This window comes from Pecten maximus, chromosome 4 (genome assembly GCF_902652985.1).
Source record: "Pecten maximus chromosome 4, xPecMax1.1, whole genome shotgun sequence".
Taxonomy (NCBI): Eukaryota; Metazoa; Mollusca; class Bivalvia; order Pectinida; family Pectinidae; genus Pecten; species Pecten maximus.
In genome coordinates this window covers 20,832,062-20,846,459 of record NC_047018.1, presented here as the reverse complement: position 1 = coordinate 20,846,459, position 14,398 = coordinate 20,832,062, and the positions used below count along the sequence as shown (strand labels likewise).

Here is a 14,398-nt window from a genome sequence, read left to right as displayed (position 1 = left end):
GCCAAAGTGTTTTTTGCAATTTTTGTTTTGCCTGCGAGTTTTGTGTTTATATCCGTTTCTCAAAATGTTTGTAGAGTTAGATCACACAGTGGATATCTCAACACAGCCTTCATTACATTATTTCATGAATTTTGATATTTTGGTTTATTTTTGGCAGGGAAATACATAGGTCACAAGCAATGTAATTTTATAACGCTTTTAATAGAAGTGCTTTTGGACAAATCTTGCTAAAAAATAAACTGTATTTGATGCAAAATTTTAATAAGTTTATATCAAAAATATGTTTAAAAAACTTGATCAGTGCATGTGGAATTTATTCATCTTTTTACTAATCCAAAAATGAAAAAAAAGATTGGACAAGTATTTATAGAGAAAAGTGGTTCACAATAAGGTAGTATATTTCGATAATATTTGTTGTTTACTATGAACAGTAATTAAGCGGCCATTACGTAAAATCAGTGATTATTTTGGCAAAATTTGAACCATTTGCTAGAAAAAACTTTAATCAGTGCACGTGTAGACACTTTATTCAGCCTTTTTACTGATTCAAAAATTGAAACGATTGGACGAGAAAAGTGGTTCACAATAAGGTAGTCTCCCTTCGTCTTGTTCGTCCTTGGGTATACCTAGTACATACATACGAAGTTTCATAAAAATCGGACAAATTTTAAATTTCGACCAATCATAGGCAAGGAAATGGCGTTTTTTTCCCTCAAAACTAAACGTCGCCATTGTTATTATCGTGCCGTATCACACCTACAAATAAAATTCATCAAAATTTTAATTTAATTTTGACTATTTGCACCACATTAAATTACATGTTGTAATTTTCCCTCCCGCCAACTTTCATAAAATCATCAATCAGTAAAGTAGAAATAGCCAAGTTTGAATTTTTTAGCCAATCAGAGGCTATGGTGGCCACCTTAACCCTTAGGCTGCCATAGGGCCGATTTGGGCCGATCTGAATTTTAACGTTGACTGCCAACTGGGCCGATAGGGCCGATCTGGTTTTAACGAATTTTGACGTAACGTGCTGCATTGTTGATGACGTCATCAATTCATGTGTTATCCGCACACTGGCGTGATGCACACTTGAAACAACATCATGTACATCTTTTCAGCAGATGCGATGTCAAAGTTTGAACGGATGTATAATTATTTTTTCATGTATACATATTATATCATACCTCTTTAGAAAGCTGACAACTTCATTTCGAAACTGGTTTCAACATCTTGACATATTTTGCTATATTTTATAATGGTTTTCTGGTAAAACTTAGTAAAAGGTGACAACAAAATTGTGATTTTTCATGTTTGGTATAAACTCGATAATACTTAATCAGAAACAAATTATAGAAAAGTAAATGTATTGAAAGATGTAACAACAATTGCAACGGGTAAACAGATAATTTGTATCACTGTTCTATGCAATTGTGATGTCTTTGGCAGTGCCTGTTCAGCCCCCCGAAACACTGAGTGCACCGAGTTCGACTTCGGCGGCTCCTGTGCCTCTTCGTCGTAAACACACTACACAATCCTTCTCTTTTCCTTCTGCTATAAGTTCAACGGTAACGCACCGTGGTGGAATCCTTGCACAAACATGATCATGACTACTCCAATAATATTAGAGGTTTACACGACAGGAAACTTTTGACAGGCTCTAATCACCACCGCACATAAAACCTGTTGCTGTGACCCACCTAATTAAAGTCGTTTAAAAGTTATCTTTATTCACATTTCATATGATCTGACCTACCTTATTCTATTTATCTATCATAAATACACAAAGTCACACAACGTGTGTCCATATCTATATCCAAGATCAGTGATTATTAGCCTCTTTTGTCGTTTAAGCGTAGGTCCCATTTGTATATACCGCCATACTTGTTTTGATTGTGACCTCTCGAGGTTATTTCCGGTTTATCCAAATATGGAGTTGAAATAGACGAAACAAACGAAACGCTGTGAAAATATTACGCTACGTTTTCCGTTTTATGTGCATTCCGTATTTTATAATAACCGGAACAGCAAAGTTGTTTTAGTGACCCAATATTTAACACAGTAGGTTGCAAGTGAATTATTGTGGATATAATTATATTTAAGAGGTGTCCATCAACAGTTTGTGCATAAATGGATTGATACTTCATCAACAAGTAAGCATACACATATTTGTTAACAAGAATTATTGTTTTAGATGGTTTATGACACTTTTTCGTCGCGCCCTAGAATCAGGGCGCTGGCAGCTACAAGAAAAACACGCTGAGGGGATATGAGGTCGCAATATCCACCAATGTAATCAGGTGGAATAAGACCTCATATACGTATAGGAGTAGATCATGACCAGCCTCATTATTCCCTGTCAGAGATTCAATGACCAACTGAGTAAATCTCAATCGAGATTTTACCGACTTGTCTGATGTGATTTACCGTTATGGTTTGAACCCGGTAACAAAGTGCTTAATAATCTAACCGGCTTGTTAGCTTTTTCACCCCTGTGAGCCACACAAAGTTTATCTCCCGACCTCATAAAAATAATCTGTCCTGGGTTTGGATTCGCTTCCTTTACTGTTGTGGGCATCGGTCTATTTTTCCGAAGTGTAAGTACCTTTGGAGAATAATAACCTAGCAAGGCTTATCGAACAGAAAAAACTATCGCAGACTACATGATATCCTTTGTACAGCAATTCGCATGCGCGTAACAGGTACATAACAACGTTTGTTCCCTGTTGTTCACCTCTAGGTGTCGGGTCATACGTTTTACCGCGATATACAGACATGTTCATGACGTAACCACTGCAAGCCTCTACTAGCACCCAAAATTTGATTCCGAACTTAGCAGCTTTACTAGGGATATACTGTTTTATTACACTTTTTCCTCTGCTAGCGACTAGGGATTCGTCAATGGAAAGTTCTCTCTGGCGTATATAGTGATTTGAATCGGTTGTTGACAAAGGTCAATAGAGATTTGAACCTCGAATCAGGGCTGTAACCAGGGTCCTGTAAAGAACAAATATAACAATCACAAGAGTCAAGAGTCAAGACATTTTATTTAAAGTCGCATGTTATATAACAAGTCAACATTAGCACTGTAGTGCTATTCACAAAGAAATCAAAGACAATTACACGGGCCTTAGAAGGGACAGAATCACACGGTCTCGGTATTGATCATGCGAAAACAGTAGTTTAAGGGAGTTGGTACCGAATCACCAATCCTACCATACAACGTTAACGTATATGGTACTGCTACGTATACGAATACCACTACGAGTCACCACGACATGCCAAGGTTACATGGGACCCAGTTATATGTACCACTAAAACGATTCGCCAAAAGCCGACGACCACCGACGCGATGTACCGGAGAGAAAACGCAATGATTATTTCCTATTTTTTTCTCCACGAGTTGCAACGAAAGTTTCTTCACACCGATTTGCTGAAGGCCGACTCAATGCGGATTAACCTGGTATATATACTCGGTTTGCTCCACAGCAGTTTACCAAGACTTAAAACCGACACAGTGTGACAGGGGTTTATTATTACAGGTAGACCATGATATTAGTGATATACTTTCCTGATAGCAAGACAGTTACATAGATATTGATAAGGTGATCGGAGTTTGTTTCTCCATAAATTTCATGATTATACAATGTATATATGAAATGTTAACAATACACACCCCTCTGTTTCGTATTTTTCTGTAGTCCGTTATGTGAAGGAATTTAAGAATTATTTGGAATCTGTTTCGTGACATTATGCGCTGAAACCACGGTGTGTCCTAGCTTTTCAGAGACCGATTCCCATATTGAATACCACCGACAAAACACGTTGGAACTCAGGGATCCGCACTGGTTTCCATCTCTTTATCCTAGAAAAGCTTGACGTGATATGAGTGCTGATGTTGTGGCGTGCATAACTGTGAAAATTTCCATTAAAAAAAATTAAAACACTTTTTTCAGTTTTATCTCTCTTTCTTAGGAAATTGAAAAAAAAAAATGTTTCTACGTATTTAGTTCAAAGCATTTTAAGACATCCTACTCTAACTCAAAAATTGAAAACAAACAATCTACCTTTGTTTTTTTCTCTCTTTATTATTTGTTATTTTTTCCCGTCTTATTAGTGAACAAATCTATTCATCATGACAACCAATTATCGACAATTCTCAAAACGGAAAAATGAAATCGGTATAGCCACTATACATTTAAATCAATCTAATTAAAATCTAGATGGTCATTCTCACTACGTTACATGAACATCTAACAACATCCCATAAGGGGCCACGTCAGGGTGACCTTTTGGAATAGCCAATCAAATGACTACTTCCAGAATCTTGGAAGTGATTTTTATATGTCCGAATTAGCATGACTAAAAGTTCATGATAACTTGCATAATCTGTCAATTTATTTCAAGTCATTTCGTTCCACAAAATATATAGTACATGCTGTACCGAAATGGTTTGCTTCAGATGCATACTGTAACGAAATGGTTTGCCTCGATGACATCGGCAAGTGGACAATTCGCCCTGAAAGTGAAATACGCACATCTCAAAGGTCATCAGAACGTGACCCCTTATGGGATGTTGTTAGATGTTCATCTAGATTTTAATTAGATTGCATTTAAATATTATTGTATCTATTCTCTAAACATATCTCTCTTGATTTTTATAATTTGACGTCCTTGATTTTAATCACAGCATTTTTTCAACAGATTTTGGCACGGTAACAGCTGGAGTACATGTAAAAGTTACACAAAAACATACATAATACTTATGATACTGGATATGCTGGTCTCCTCACCTAACCCCATCAAGAAAATATTCCCTCTGTACTTCCATTGGAATTCAAAATTAACTTTAAAGTATAAGAATGATGAATTATGTTTGTTTTTGACAATCAAAGCATGTTCGAAGAGATATCGGGACCGGGGGTGGGTGATGGGGTCAGGTCACTATGGACAAGGTTTTATAGACCTACAATTATCATCTATCAGGGATACTCCCCTTCGTTTCCAGGCGCGGATCCAGGAATTTGAAAAGGGAAGTCCAGAAATTTAGTGGTAATGCGAGCGCCGTAGGCGCGAGCCGTTTTTTTTTTCTGCGAGGGGTCTAGGGCCCATGTATCTAACTTATAACAAAATTAAGTGTATGTACGCTTGATGTTTTTGATATTCGGTACATGTACTTCATTCACTTTTGACACGTTGGCAATGGATCGCGTTATTTTTCAATAGATTTGCATTTGTATGCAGTTGAATCGGCATTATTTTTAATACTTTAGGCCTATAGACCTCCGTTTTATTTATATTATCTTACCTATTTGTTTGTCTTACGAACGCTTTCATAAGGTTCAGCGTGGAAATTATGAAAAGGTACTTCACAGGTGCAGCGTCACGTCTCGGTATATTCCTAAGTTCATGTGAAACAGGCGGGACACCATATATCTCTGGCCTCGGAGGGAAAACCGTTACCCATGGTCTGTTTGCCATCTTGGATGTAAATCACGTCACACGTGAACGTCATTTAATTATGTTTTACTTCATCGACTCATTTAATATCAGTAATTGACTATGCCAATATTCAAATAGGGTCTCAATCTCTGCATATGCAAGATGGCATGACAATTGTAATTAAAAAAAAAGATGCACAAGTCTAAATATTTCGTTTAAAGACGAAGACAACATCACTGTTTTTGACAAAATATCCATGAAAAAAAAACTATTACGTGATCATTTACTATCTTTATTTGTAGCATTTGTAGCAAGAAAATAATCAAATTTGCAATTAGAACAAATTACCATTCGTTTCAGGTTTCCATAGAGGTATGACATGACTTCCGTAGTACTTGGAATTCATTTATCTAATGGGTTTGATTTGTACACTATACAAACTCATTGCTTGATACTTGACGTCACGGAGAAGCGTAATTGACTCTATGCATCAACTGATGACGTCATAGAACAGCGACGTCATAAAAGGAGGTATTTCAAACCAGCTGAAATCGTGGCAATTTAGCGAAAACCGAGGATTTAGCCGTGTCAGCGAAAGGGTTAATTAAATGTTTAACTGAAATTTTTTTTTTAAATACACAATTACAAATCATATATAGAGTAATCTATACGTATGCAAAGTTTCATGTGGATCGCGGATAAAAAAGGCGGAATGTTAATGATGTGATAAGAATAAGTAATAAACAGAACAATACCAGTAATAATTAAGTCTCCCTGACTTCTCTCGGGTGTTTTAATAGAACGGCGCTCACAAAGCATGTCTATAATGTATATACATTTCTTATTGTTGTTTAGTATCAGGGCAAAATAGCAGAAAACTGCAAACAATATTGTGACCAAACCTCTCTGATTGCGTTAATCGGCGAACTGACTTCGGGCCTTTCCGAGATTTCCCGAGGTTTCCGGATATGGTAGTTAACAAACCGAAAGTACATTGTACACGTACGTCACAAAATATTTAGAAAATTGGAAGGTTAGTGAAATCGCAATTGAAATTTACCTTAAAAATTAACCTAATCATCCACGTTAATGATTTTATGAAGTGTGATTATCTCGGTATTACCGAGTAAGTCCACCAGGAACTTAGTACAATATTCCCAACCCACGGTCCATGTTGTGTGTATTTTATATACGGACACTCTGTCACATGATATGGAACTCGTGATAATTTTGAATATGATGTATATGGACCGTGGGTTTGTAATTTCGTGCTAAGTTCTTGTGAGTAAATCTGGTGAAACTTTGACCTTTTATATTCTAATCATATGTAGACATCAATGGTTGGTCCACATTGACATGCCTGGTCTATACATATATATAAAGGTCAGAGTTATATATAGGTACATGTATTTACGTCTGTTTTCTAAAATAAGACTAGACATGCCCCTGTGTGGTTGGTCTGCTATACTGCCACACCTACCTGGGGGTAATAATTTCTCAAACAAGAACTGACTGGATGGGGGGGGGGGGGGGGGGGGGGGGGGGGGGGGGTGGAATCACTGACAAATGTTCTTCTCAAATAGCATGCCTCTTCGACTGGTACCGTTAAACTCAATTTGTAATTGCTAATACCAGCCGAGGAGGTCTGTTGTTTTGAAGAGCATTTTATTAGTGATTTCATTACTTACATTCCACTCACTCTGGATGATACCAGACATTGATAAATGCAATAGTCCAATTTTCATTTTAGAAAATCAGTGTCGACTTTACATGTACCTACACGTACAGTTTTTCTACCGTGTATTTTCTACATTTGAATTGGTTATCAACACGACCAATCCTAAAATGGATGAAGAATATAGTTTCCAAGTTTATTGCATCCACATATCGTTACTGATTGGTTTACCTGGTTAACACAATGTGCCTATCAATAATGTCATATTTTGAGGAAAAGAGATTTCGAATAATTTGCCAATATAATTTTGAGAAATGATATTTCTACAACATAAAAATATATTATTTTGCTTTTTAAACAATATGAACCGACGGTATGAAAATATTTAATTAATGCCTTATGTAAGAAGATTCTAACACATTCTTACATTTACTTCTGAAATAAGGTCATCATCCTGTTGACGTAAATAGCTCATTTCTAAAACTATGGTCTGTATATTTATGTAGATAACCAAGTTCTTAAACCATGGTCTGTATATAATGTAGATAGTTCATTTCTAAAACCATGGTCTGTATATTCATGTAGATAACACAATTCTAAAACTACTAAAACAGTAACTATGGTCTGTATATTCTAGTAAATAGCTAGTTCTAAAACCACTTAATAGCTCAGTTCTAAAACTACTAAAATATGGCCCGCAGATAACACAATTCTAAGACAACTAAAACCATGGTCTGTATATTCATGTAGATAGCTCAGTTCTAAAACTAGTAAAACTATGATGCATATATTCATGTTGATAGCTTAGTTCTAATACCATGGTCTGTATATTCATGTAAAAATATCTCAGCTCTAAAACTATGGTCTGTATATTAACGTAGATTACCCAGTTCTAAGACAACTAAAACTATGGTCTGTATATTAACGTAGATTACCCAGTTCTAAGACAACTAAAACTATGGTCTGTATATTAACGTAGATTACCCAGTTCTAAGACAACTAAAACTATGGTCTGTTTATTAACGTAGATTACCCAGTTCTAAGACAACTAAAACTATGGTCTGTATATTAACGTAGATTACCCAGTTCTAAGACAACTAAAACTATGGTCTGTTTATTAACGTAGATTACCCAGTTCTAAGACAACTAAAACTATGGTCTGTATATTAACGTAGATTACTCAGTTCTAAGACAACTAAAACCATGGTCTGTATATTCATTCTGATAACGCAGTATCAAGACAACTAAAACCATGGTCTGTACATTCATGTAGATATCTCAGTTCTGAAACTATTGTCTGTATATTCCTGTAGATATCTCAGTTCTTAAACTATGGTCTGTATATTCATGTAGATATCTCGGTTCTAAAACTATAGTCTGTATATTCCTGTAGATATCTCACTTTTAAACTACTAAAACTATGGTCTGTATATTCATGTAAATAGCTTAGTTAAAAAAACTATGGTCTGTATTCATATAGATAGCTAATTTCTAATATGGCCATTTTATTCAGGTATGTTTATTGTGATTATAAAAGTATAAGTTATCATAATACTCAGGATGCGTTGTACACAGTATATGCTAATAAGAAAAATAAAACAACCTCAATTTTTTCACCATTTTTGACTTTATTGAATTGAAACAGATACTGTTGGAAAAACTAAGAAATACAGCTATCACCATGATTAGAAACGAAAAGCAAAAGTATCCTTCAAAATTGCAATTTTTTCTTACCGACAAGAACATCCGCCTGGAAAATGGTGGTGAATAGTTAAATTTCTGCGGAAATGAATGGTAAAGGAAAGTGCATCTTATAGATAAGTCTGAATCATTCAATTTTTATTAAACATTTGTTTCTACAACTGATAACACCCTTAGACGATGTTCCATCTTATAAACCTCCTCTCCCAAATCAATTAATCTATGTAATATTGATATTTCTACTTAGCAAGATGTACTTACCAGCTCCATCTCATTAATACTGTATATAAGAAGTCCCATGCCTGGACTCAAAAGCACCCAGACCAATGGTGTATCTGAATCACTTTTACGCCTTCACAATTTCTTAAAATAAATCTGTACAATCAGGCTATTTACCTCATATCCGGAAAAGTGTTTATGCTGAAATGCTATTTTTAAGGGCAATGGGATGAGGAATTGTCCAGCTATAGACCTTTCTATGTCACATCATTTTTAGATGTTTTATTCAGTTGTCTATCATCAATTATAATCTCGAAAACCTAATCCGAATTTCTTCCCAAAGAATCTACAGTTGATCAACTATTATCAGTAAATAATACATTATTTCGACAACTTAATAGAAGAAATAGAGCATGACTAGTTTTATTTTGTGATATTAGTGGACTATTTGATAGGATTTGCTATGATGGACATGTATGATAAATGTGAAATAGTATGGTTTTTAAGACAATGTGCTTTACTGGATCTCCAGTTACCAAATTGATGAACATCAGCGTCTTCATTGAAAACTTTATCAGCTCTGTCAAATAAAATTCAGTCAAATGTCAATTATTTTGCTGATGCTGGTATTTTGCTTATCATACTGATGGACTATACATGTATCTTTACCTTATATTCATTAACAACATGGTGACAATTGTAAACACGCATACACATCTAGGAACTTTTCTTTATATCCATGGTTCATGGTCAGATCACATCAACTTAGTTTATAAAAAAAAAAAAAAAAAAACATAAAAATAATTTTACTCAAATCAGTTAAGCAAATCTTTAGAAACAATAAACAGACCCTATATTCGTCCAAATCCTGAATATTCAGGTGTTGTATAGAACAATTTCATTCCATCTAGCTAGATGTTGCTATATTGTTACTTGATTATGCAGGGATACTATAGTCATGCTGTAATTCAAAAGGAACTTGGATGTCATACTCTTAATAAAAATGACCATCAACACGTGTTATTCTTACAAACCATGATACCCTACCCTCTTGTTTGAAACCATTGAACCTTATTTTATAGATAAAGACTAAGTTACTCATAATAATCGACATTAACATATATTTCAAACAACCAATTGTAGAACTAGTATGATATCCTGGTAGATTATACCCGATTGTAATTATTTTAATTTGAGGTCTCTAAGTGAAGAAAACATTATTTTTCCTAATGCTGAAAATGCACGTATTAATGCTTAAGATATGAAAGTACTAAATCTTTTAATGTTTGTATTGATGTGAAAACTGAACACAGATCTGTACTTCTGACTGCTGATAACACTTCTACAGACGTATTCATTTTAAGGAGTCATGAAAAGTAGTCATGCCTATCTTCATCAGTTTGCCCTAAATATTGAAATGTGTGACCGTATATCGTATAGTGATTTAAATGAGTGCGTTCCATGATATATCGACATTTTCTTAGCACTGTAAATAAGATCTACAAAAAGTATCAAGTCATTTGGAAGGTATTATTTTCCCCGTTACAACCAACAGTAAAATGGGTTTTCTTTTGGGCTTGCTCACTAAGCTCCTGTTTACATTTTAAAAGGCTAACATCGTCATTGAATGTCACGTTTAAGTACATTTAGCTAAAGTATTTCTCTTTTCTATAGCTTGACTGTCGATTTCGAATAGATGGTTACCAATTAAAAATAAAGTCTCTTCTGCGAACAACAGGACAAAACGTTTTAATTCAGTGGTTAAATCAAAACTTGAAACTCATTTTAGAAAGAAAACCTACCATATAATATTTATCATTTAGATAAATAGGAAATATGAAAGTTTTTCACAGTCTTCCGACCAAAAAATAAACCGATTTATTTGTGTATTTTTTTTTTATTTGTGTGTGTGTGTGTGTGTGTGTGTGTGTTTTGATTTCTTATACATGTTTTTAATAAGAAGGGACAATAACTGTTTATTTTCCCCGCCGATGACATGTTGGTTTTCCCCGTTGATTTCCCTGCCAACATCCAAAACAGCAATATATGCTCATTAGCGACGTTGTAATGATGTTTATTGTTGACCATGTAAACGATGTTGAAAGTTATTTTCTTTTTCATTTTATTTTCAGAGCAAAGCCTGTTAAGGGAGTTAACGTGATACCCTAGCATGCCGAAACTGATTGTAATTGACCAACCATGTCAAAAGAAATTACTAGAGCTCTTGGTGTGGGAATTCTCGGATTTGGTTTAGGGTACATTGGTTATAAAATATTTACCAATAGTTCATCTACATCAATACCAAATTCTAGTTCCAGGAAAGGGATAATTAAACCTTTAGGGGAAAAAATGCAGCAGGCGTGGAGTTCGGACAGCAAGAGAAAAGACATATGCATCTTGCATACTGACAAGGATTTTGAAAAAGTCGAAATATTTCGACAAAACATTTACAGACATTGTGAAACTGAAGATTTAAATGTTGACTTGAATAGTGAAATGGGACATGGAATGACAATCCTTGAAGCGTTTAAAAAAGAATTGGAGTCTTCAATATACATATTTGTTTTTGTCACTGAAAATTTCTATAATGATCAAGTGAATGCCTTTCTGGCCAGTGCTGGCTTGATTGATGATCTTCGGAGATTCGGAACTTTGTGGAGACTTGTGCCAGTATGGGCAGACCCTCGTATAAAGGACTCCGAACAATGTCCATTTGAGCTTTCTGTGCTACAGGGATTGCATTATGATGTGTTTTTAGAAAATGAACAGCACACCAGTTGTTTCAAAAATATTGACACACTATTAAGAAAAGGTCGGAAAAAAGAACAAAAGGAGGATATGAAAAGAGAACTGGAAGATGACTAAGTTCCTCAATTTTGTCCTAAATATTTTTGTACCGAAACTTTGTTTATTTCAAAAATAGATTAATATATTGGTTCACTTATGAGACATATTATACATGTGTATGAATAGTTAGACTACTTTGGAGGCATCTATTCTCTGTCCCGGGCTTCTGGCTTTTGCCCGCGACGGGACAGACCAGTACAGATGCATGTACAGTATGTATGTATGTATGATGTATAATTACTTTAATAAAAGTACATCAACCAAGAAAGAAGATTAAATCTATTATATTGTGTAGAGCATTATGATTATAATGTACAGTATTGAATAAAGGGAGATAACCTTTACAGAAAATATAAGCTGTATGCATACCATATGGTTTACTCTAGAGACAACTCTTAGAAATTATATGTAAATAGGTTTTTTTCTATCTGGAATGTTATGGAAGAGAGCTGTGTCATAATATTTTGTTTACATGTGGTTGTTTACAATAAGTGTGTTAGAGAATTTCAGAAAAGAGATGGTTAGAAAATGTACTTGAAATGTTGGCACTATAGTTTAAATACCACGAGAGACTAATTGTTATTCAGAGCTGGTTTACAACTGTCAAGGAGAGCTACATGAATTTTGTTTGATCATTAATTGCATGGAACTGTGAACTGTTGGATTAATAAAACATTCTTTATTTTGGAGAAAGAGATGGTAAAGGATTACTCAAGTACAGCTGTTATAAGTGATTAACAGTGTTGTGTACCCCCTTATACACCACTTAATTGTAACTGTGAATGATCTCTGTTACTTTCTTAGTTTTGTATATGTCATTCAATTGCTTTTTAACTTAGCTGATGGGTTTCATCTTTCTGTTATTATTTCGTAACAAATATATCCATTTCTTAGTCAATGGGTGTAGCATGCTATTTTTCAATAACCACTACTACCACTAGTAAGCAATCAAAATTCAAAATCACCCGCCTCCGCCTTATGTTAAGTTATGTGTACGCACAAAGGAGTGCAGTGCTCAAAATAGGTATTCATTTAAAAATTCTGTACTGGCACTGGTGCTGAGTTTAACTATACAGACCATCACTTACACTTCAGCATATAAAATGATCAAAGCACTACACTCCTATACAAATCTGAACATTATATAACATATTAGACAAGCTAAGTACACTATTAACATAATCACCACACTGAAAGATATTACTGATAAGCAAGCATATTGAAAGAAATATATACCATTTGTCACATACACAAAACATAACTTACAGTTTCTTCTATAGAGCTACGTCGTGGTACGATATAGCATTGAATAATTAAAGAATAACTATGCTGTTATGCTCACGAGTGTCTAAGCACACGGCAGGAGCATTTATTTGACCGAATTTGACTTTATGTACGCATTAACACTTATTTTGCTTTGAACTTAAAATGCCAATGGCGGCTGTGAATAATGTAACAGTAACATGGCGTAAAGGAAGGCATTTCAATCAATAAAATGCTCCTATATCATACTTTTAAGAAGGACGTTTTCAAGACAAAGCGTTAAACTAGGGAGTCTGCAGCCCTTTTAAGAAATATGCATCTTCTGTTCTTGATACTATCCAATAAGAACATTTTTGATGCTTGAAATGCCTCCTTATATGCCATATTTGTGCGATACTATCCATAACTGCCATATGCATTTCTAGGTCAAAATAAATTCAGTGTTTATACATTCATGTATATAAAATCAACTTTGGTTAAACTACACTAGTAATGAACGGCTATTTTGTGCAATATATTTGATACCATTGAGCTAATTGTGACCCCATGAAACATGCATTTTCGCATGTTTTGTTGAGATTTACAAACAGCTTAACAAATTACGTGTCAACAGCAAGCCCACGATTTGCCATGATGTATACTTAAAATTGATCAATACTTCTGTTAAATTGCATTACAGTAGGAATAAATTGGATTGTAAAATATCACTGTATTTTTCTGGATTTGCTGTTTAGATACCCCTAAAGCATCTGTCCCAAGCTATCACAAGGAGACAGGAACACACCCACCACACGCATGCAGTTTGTAAACAGGGGATCAAAATGACCGTCCTTATTTACCATTGCTGTTACTTATTACTAGGCTTTTCAATTAGGCTCCCTGAGTCAGCTGTTGATATCGATAAGACGTTGAAATACAAACCAAACCAAAGCGTATTCTGCGAATACAGCGGGTTCCAACACTAGCTGGAGTTATCCAAGGTATAGATACAAATATTTCCTTTACTAATATTATCTTTTAGGTTATAATTAATTATTTTAGTACATGCTAATGCTGAATGCCAATTCCTGTGCATCACAGGTTATTTTGCACTCCGAGACATTGCTGAATCCTTAGCTGATGGTGGCTAAATTGATGCAACATTGTTAGATTTTTCGACATGTCTTTGATAAAGTCCCACATCAACGCTTACTACCAAAACTTCTACGGCGTTAGCAGCTCCACTCATGCCTGGATTTCCTCTTTCCTCCA

General features: G+C 34.8%; 1 protein-coding gene across 2 annotated transcripts; it reads left to right on the top strand.

Moving 5' to 3' along the window:
* Nucleotides 1-6,401: 6,401 nt before the first annotated feature.
* On the top strand, nt 6,402-11,977 carry LOC117325467. Of its 2 annotated transcripts, none has more exons than XM_033881682.1 (2): nt 6,402-6,475; nt 11,170-11,977. In XM_033881682.1, exon 2 carries the CDS (start codon nt 11,237-11,239, stop codon nt 11,900-11,902), a length of 666 nt encoding a protein of 221 aa, XP_033737573.1. In that variant the 5' UTR covers nt 6,402-6,475; nt 11,170-11,236; the 3' UTR covers nt 11,903-11,977. The 2 variants fall into 2 exon arrangements, with proteins under 2 accessions (XP_033737573.1, XP_033737574.1); XM_033881683.1 differs by lacking the exon at nt 6,402-6,475 and adding an exon at nt 6,602-6,698.
* The last annotated feature ends 2,421 nt before the right edge of the window (nt 11,978-14,398 follow it).

Bases quoted from the DNA above. Each gene is read 5' to 3' on its own strand.
- LOC117325467 (XM_033881682.1), top strand. From the start codon at position 11,237: ATGTCAAAAGAAATTACTAGAGCTCTTGGTGTGGGAATTCTCGGATTT.